The sequence below is a fragment of the Arachis duranensis genome, chromosome 2 (assembly GCF_000817695.3).
Source record: "Arachis duranensis cultivar V14167 chromosome 2, aradu.V14167.gnm2.J7QH, whole genome shotgun sequence".
Classification (NCBI taxonomy): domain Eukaryota; kingdom Viridiplantae; phylum Streptophyta; class Magnoliopsida; order Fabales; family Fabaceae; genus Arachis; species Arachis duranensis.
The window spans coordinates 29,630,839-29,638,375 of record NC_029773.3 but is presented as its reverse complement, the minus strand read 5'-3'; the positions used below and the strand labels follow the sequence as shown (position 1 = coordinate 29,638,375).

At 36.9% G+C, this 7,537-nt stretch overlaps 1 protein-coding gene across 1 annotated transcript; it reads left to right on the top strand.

Moving 5' to 3' along the window:
- The first annotated feature begins 682 nt into the window (after positions 1 to 682).
- LOC107474149 (protein FAR1-RELATED SEQUENCE 5-like) lies at positions 683 to 1,249 on the top strand. The gene has a single exon (XM_016093747.1). It carries the CDS (start codon positions 683 to 685, stop codon positions 1,247 to 1,249), a length of 567 nt encoding a protein of 188 aa, XP_015949233.1.
- The last annotated feature ends 6,288 nt before the right edge of the window (positions 1,250 to 7,537 follow it).

Here is a 7,537-nt window from a genome sequence, read left to right as displayed (position 1 = left end):
AGTTGTTATCCTAGAACCCACTACCCAACCCCGTTTGATTTTTTCGCCGTCGTTCTATACCCAGCGTCCATTTAGCAAGAATGATCTCGTTCGAGTAACAGGTTCCGGAACTGATGCTCTGGTTCCGTCGGATTGGCGTCGACGTCAACTGAAGAGAGGGCGAACGCTAAACTGATGTGGTTCCAGTAGAGAAATTTATAGCTGAACTTCTGCTTGATCCGAAACTGTGACTGCTTGAAGCTGGTTTACCAACATTCATTTTTCGGCTAGCTTCGAATTAGGTGCGTCCGATTCGGCAAGGTTACCTCCCTCCGAGAGTGCATTTTTTATCCGTTCAAGCTCAAACTTTGGTTGTCATCAAGGTATGTCCGATTAAGTTTTTTTATTAATCCAGATTAGTTTAATTTGGATAATATTCTATGCCTTTTAAATAGTTCTCTGTTTAAGGTGTTGGGTTGCTATTCTAGGATTTGAAAATTAAGTAACATTATCCAGTTCTATGCTGTGGCTAGGTTTGGGGAACTGAAATTAAAACTTTATACTGGGGTCAAAAACAATTGGGTTAGTTTAATTGGTTTTGGTTCATTTAATTTTACATGTAGCTTAGTTTAGCTACCCGTAGTTGCTGCTGTTGGATCTGTTTATTGATATTTTTGGGTAAAATTATGGCAGGGGTTAAATTATGTCCATAAATGAGGATGATGTGAAGAATGATTCTGATAATAATTTGGGTGATGATTTCGATTATCAACCGAATACAGAAGATGATGCTGAAGACGACGATGTGGATTCGCTGGATTCTACTAGCAAGAGTAAAGAAGTTTGTGGTGTAAAAAGAATAGCAGATTTAATGGTGGAGGATATTTGGAACCTGGAGTTTAGGACAGAGGATGAGGCTTGCCAATTTTATAACGCTTATTCTTGTTGGCATGGATTTGTAATTAGGAAGGACGACGTGGTTAGGGATAATCAAGGTAGAATCATTAGCATGCAGCTTGTTTGTAATAAAGAAGGGTGTAAGAATGTGAGGTATCTTGATCTGGATGATAGATCAAGGGAGGCAAGGTCACTAACGCGAACCAAGTGTCCAGCTCGGCTTAGGGTAAAGCTTGACTATGGCTGCGGTATATGGAAGATATCATGTTTTGTGGAATCTCACAACCACGATCTGATGCCACCCGCCCACCCCAATTTGCGCATCTGGTTCCAGCCAATCGTTGTCTCAGTGTCACTGATAAAGTCCAAGTAGAAAATCTTCATAAGTTTGGTGTCAAGACCTGCCATATTATGGGGTATATTGCATTCCAGAATGGTGGATATCGTCATGCTGGCTTCACACGAAAAGATTTGTACAACCACATTGATCGTTATCGTCGGTCAAAAGTTAAAAACGGGGATGCCAATGCGGCAATAAACTATTTCATTGGCAAGTCAAACAACGATTCGCTGTTCTTTGAAAAATATACGTTCACTAGTGACGAAAGGCTCGAGCATATTTTTACGGGCAGATGGGCAGTCAATTATCGACTATCACTGATTTGGAGATATTGTTGCCTTTGATTCAACCTACAAGAAGAATAAATACAACAAGCCTTTGGTCATTTTCTCCGGATGCAATCATCACGGGCAGACTGTTATATTCAGCTCCGGCCTACTATCCGACGAAACCACAGAGACGTATAAGTGGTTGTTGGAAACTTTTGTTGAAGCGATGGGTGGGAAAAGTCCTAAAGTAGTAATAACTGACGAAGACCTTGCCATGCAAGATGCAATCAAGAATGTTCTTCCTGATGCAACCCATCGGTTATGCGGATGGCATCTACAGAGAAATGCATGTGAAAATATAAAGAATCCTAATTTCCTGCGCGATTTTAAGTGTTTTATATATGACAACAACGACCAGAGAGACTTTGATCGGAGATGGGCAGCCATTTTGGACAAGCACAACCTTGTTGGGAGTACCTGGATGGAAAAGACGTACAAAACTCGTGCGATGTGGTCCCATTGTTTCCTCCGGGATAAGTTTTTCGGTTACATAAGGATGACATCACAGTGCGAAGGTATAAATTCTCTCATCAGATTTTATGTTAATCGCAAGAACACCCTCATTGATTTCATGCATAACCTGGATAGGGCCTTAAAGGAGTATAAAAACAACGAATTAATAGCTGACTTTAAATCTCAGTTCTCAGAGCCAGTGATGATTACCTCATTGGAGGTATATGAAAGATCTGCATCATGTTATTTCACACGAAACATTTTCAAGAAAATTCGTAATGAGATTCAGAGGGCAGGGGCTTTCAATATCAAGGTACTAAGCACAACCTTGGACAAGGTCGAGTTCAATGTGACTGCTCTCGGAGACCCGGCCAAAGATCGACGGGTGGAAGTCGATAGAGGTAAGAATCTGTTCTCGTGCTCGTGCAAGCTGTTTGAATCACGTGGTATTCCGTGTAGTCATGTCTTCTGTGCCATGAAGTTCGAAAACATACTTGAGTTTCCAGATTCTTTGATCTACAAAAGGTGGACAAAGAATGCAAAGAACGAATTTATTAGCATAGAAATGCCTATGAATGATGACATCGAAAGGGTATTAAAGTTTCGAGTTGGTGCATTGGCATCGAATTGCAACAAGCTGTGTGATATTGCTTGTAAGGATCTTGCAGACTTTGATGAAGTCCAGAATGAACTTGTCAATTTAGTTATCCGCCTGCAGTCACGCAAACAAGGCAAGTCAACTCCTAATGTTAACGTGGAAGGCATCAATGATCCCTTTGTTGTCAAAAGCAAAGGAGCCCCTTCCAAGAGGTCTTCTTGGAGGAAGAAGAGTGCATGCTCTAATTGCCACAAGTACGGTCATTACTACAAGCACTGTCCAGATCTGATGCAACATAGTGTGGAAGGTAACCTTTGTGATCGATCAGACGACAATGCATCAACCAAGGACTCAGGTTTTAGTCTAGAAAAGTTTGCTAATTGTTCGATGTCAATCTTAGTTAAGTCCGAACACCACTCAGGACCTAAGACCAAGGTACGATTTGTTTATTCTAACTAGGCTCCTACTGTGAATATCTTTTTCGGTGTGTGTCCCTTTAAAAACTATTAAACTATGTGAATGTTCCTCTGTTTGCGCAGCCTTTTAAAAAGAGTGGAACAAGGAAGTTTACGGCGACGGATATGAGGAACCGGAAGGGTAAAGACAACACTTTTGATGAGGTAATTTTTTTTGAATCTAAACCTCTAATTTATGTGTCATGAACTTGGTAAATTAATGAAGATCTCGTTCTTCTTGTTTAAAAAAATTTATAAAACAGCGGAGCCTCCATGAAAGCAGTGAATCGATTGACATCGTGTCCACGAATGGTTTTTTCAATAAAAATCTCTACTCGTTAACACAGGTGTGATGCGTAAAATTCCTCTTAACCACTTTGTGATGAATGACCATTATGGTTTTATGCACGATTATAGTTTCTGATTGGGGATTATGATGTCATCAGCAGGTGAAGGAGTCACAGCAGGACAAGAGGCATTCATTCACGAACTATGAATGTGTTAATGATGTCATTGATGATAAATGTGACACACCACATGTGCAGATCGATGTCAGAGATTCGTTACCATCGTCACTGCCTTGTGGCAACAAACAAGGATCGTACATGGCATTGTTCGCGTCGATGCATAGGACACTTTGACCATTTGAAGGAATTAGTCTTCTGAATTTAGTGTAATGCAAATATAATTGGTTCTAAAAGCATGATCTATCCTGATTTACTGACCGCAATGTATTTGTCATTGCTTGGTATTGAGGAGTTTTAACTTGTAGTTATTTACATTAACTGTGAATATGTCTATTAGGATGATAATTATGTTCAATAATATGTATGTGATTTGCTTACATTGCTGTATTCTCGATGCAGTTAATTGTGATTGACTTTTGGGTAACGAGTTGCTACCATTGTGATTATGCAATTCAGTTGATCAATTAAAGTTGTGTAAATTAATTTTTTCCCTACTTAGTCCATTATGATGACAATCATGTTCAATAATATGCATGTGTTTTGCTTACATTGATGTATTTTAGTTGCAGTTTATTGTGGTTGCATTTGGGGTAAGGACTTCCTACCATTGTGGTTATGCAATACAGTTGATAAATTAGAGCTGTGTTAATGGATTTTTTTCCCTTCTTAGTGCATTTGATTTACGAACCAAATTATTATATTGAATGGGTTGTAGTCTCCAAGGTTGAATTATTCATAGATGGTTGTAAATCTCTTTTGTTACGTTGAGGTTGTGAATCTATTTTGTTATTATGGATTTCCTATATTCATTGAAAAATTTTTTTAAGGGAAAATGGCACACTGTGTATGAAAGCAGTTTCAAATATATATGTTTCATGAATTTATTATATATGAAGCAGAAAATCGTAAACAGAAACACATTTATATTCGCGCATATCATAGTTTCGATTATTAGGTTCAATAACATTTTAAAGTTGTTAGAGTCTTACATACTGACAAAATTTAACATTAGGAACAATAAATGTTTGAAACCTTGCGGACATTTCCTTTAAGTTGAACAATAGCGAATCTTTCTATGTTATCAGCTATTTGACTACAGCATGACTTTGATAGGCAGGGTTTTGCTTCCTTGGATTGAGAGCTTGAATATTTCCAAAATGTAGTCATCTGGCATTTGTAACATTGTTGACTATTATGACCTAATATTAAAAATTAATTAACAATGACTGTAAGAAAAGTATATGTGAAGACAGTTCAAGAAAGAAAAGACTACAACATTATAATTACTTGATTCACGTAGCCATAGATTCTTCATAGATTCTCCGTGCGTCACCAAGAAAGAAAAGACTATTGTTCTCTATGCTAAGTCATCCGTATTTGTTTTATCGAATAGCCCCTGGCCTGATCTTTGATCCCAGTACCATCACGATTGCACAAACAACTGATTAAGAAAACTCAGCACGATAACTATACACAATCGAAGAATCAAAAAAATCAATTAATTTAGTAAACTTAAAAAAAGGATCCACGAAACTGCTACTTACCCTTTAGCCTTTGGGTTTTAGGTTCTTCATCAATTTCTTTTTCCAGTGGACACAACCTACTCCGTGGTGTTTCCAATATTTCAACCGCTGTTCATCTGATTTCAAAATGATTAAAAAAACACCAAATGAGAAACACACAGATCCTAATACCTTATAATGTACAAAGTCAAACATGTTAATCCAAGGGGAGACGAATGAGTGTTTACAATAAAGATATGCACTTGAACGCCCGAAAGGTACTCACCACCACGAACATGATAGGGCTAAGGAGATAGGATGATGATATTAAAGTATGCGTGACCTACTTTGTTTATGATTATGGATCACCCCTCATGCATGTAGTTGAGAATGTGTTAGAATAATTTCCAATATGACATTCTGCGTTAATTAATATTAAGCAACTACTAGTAAAACAAAATCAGTTGCTAGTTTGTGCTTCGTAACACAGGTCATAGACAACCGTAAAATCCGATATCGTTGGAACTTCCAACCGAAAATAAAATAAAAGGAAAATGGAGCACAAAAGAAAATATCAGTGTTTGGTTAAATGAAGGTTGGCACAGAATTAATGAGTTACTAGGATTAAAGCATGGATATTTTGTGGTTGTTAAGAGTACAAGTTAATCCAAATACAAATCCATGGTGATTCAATCGAGTATCTCAGAGATCGATTATTTTAGTTTGAAACATTTTTTGTAACGATCGCAACCATGCGAATTGGAAAATCATTTCCCACACGGTAGTGATCGTGACGGAAATTCGACAAACTGGAATAATCGACTTCTGAGTCACATTAATGGATCACACACGAATTTTAACTTAGGATTGACCTTAACACGTACATACCACAAAAATACTCAGACTTTAGTCCCTGTAACTTGAGAACTCTATACCAAACATTCATTTAACCAAATGCTAACCTCTTCATTCTTACTCTCATTTGCTTTTATTTTATTTCCGCTTGGTAATTCCAACGAATTCAAATTTCATAGTATAAAACAGATCCCCTTTTATTAGGTTTGCGTCAGACAAAATTTTAACAGCTTATTTTCTAACGGAATAGACAAAGCTAAATACAATATTACGTACCGATTCATCAGTAGTGGGCGAAAAGGAAAACGGGTCTGGGCTTTGTATAATAGCTGGATCTTAAGCTTACATGTGTTCCAATATGGGTATATCGAGACTACATACATTCTTCATGCAGCAGCAAAGGTTATTGACCATCATATTGACTATTGTTCGCATGTACCTCATCCGTTAGTGTTTCTGGATATTAGGTGGTCTGAACTTTGACACTAAATACAAACCTCGTTGCACAAACAACGACGCCAAAAATAACATATACAGAAATTTACATTCATTGAAGCAAAGAAATCATATATTCACATACCCGAAAATAAAGAGATCCACCAAACTACTACCAATCCTGTTGTCTTTGGGTATTAGTTTCTTCATCAATTTCCTTTCGTACTGGATACAACCTACTCCGTGTTGTTTCCAATGTTTCAACTGCTGTCCATCTGATTACAAAGTGATTAAAAAAAATCAAGCAAATGAGAAACACACATATCCTTATAACTTATAATGTACAAAGTCAAACATGTTAATCGAAGGGGAAACAAATGACTTCTTACGATGAAGATATAGTGTTGAACGCCTTAAAGGTAGAAGCCACCACAAACATGATAGGGCTGACGTGATAGGATGATGATATCAAAGTATGCGGTTACCCTAAGTTGTTTATGATTATGGATCACCCTCTGATTACATGTGCTTACGGACCTTAAGAAATAAAAAAAATAAAATACACACTCCACGCTGGACTTGGAACCCAGCTGAGATCTAAGCCGAACTATAATAAATTACCCATCCTTGAGTCATTAAAAGAAGCTGCGGTTGGGCTATTTTACTCATTGATTGGGCCGGATTAATTTTTTAATATTTTGTTCATGTACCAAAAAGAAAAACATTTTTCATTAAACCAAGTTCAACAAAAAATAACTGGTGACATATGGCTTCCTTCAAACATTACCGGTGTGTTCATCTTTCTCGAGTCACTTTTTTTTCTTTAACATTTCAAGGTCCAAGAAAACCAATTTAAAAAAAACCCCTCTTAAAATGGTCAATTTAATACCCAACATATTAAAATAGTTTCATTTACAAAAATATGAGATTTTATTGTCTTCCTCACCGATTGGGCCAGATTTTTTTTAAAAGCTTTTGTAAAGGCCAACAAAGTAATAAATTCATTCTGGGATTACTTGAGAAAAAAAAAGGCAATTTTGCCATTTGTACTTGGAAAACTAATTTTTGTCCAATCAAGTTAAAATGGTAAAGTCAATAAAAAACGTGCAAAAACCTATATTATTTGCGAATGCGATTCTGATTTAGTTAATACCCAAATTTGTTTTCAACTTAATAACACCCAAAAAAGTCAATATAATTGTTCAACAACCAAGAAACAGATAATCT

Bases quoted from the DNA above. Each gene is read 5' to 3' on its own strand.
- LOC107474149 (XM_016093747.1), top strand. From the start codon at position 683: ATGTCCATAAATGAGGATGATGTGAAGAATGATTCTGATAATAATTTG.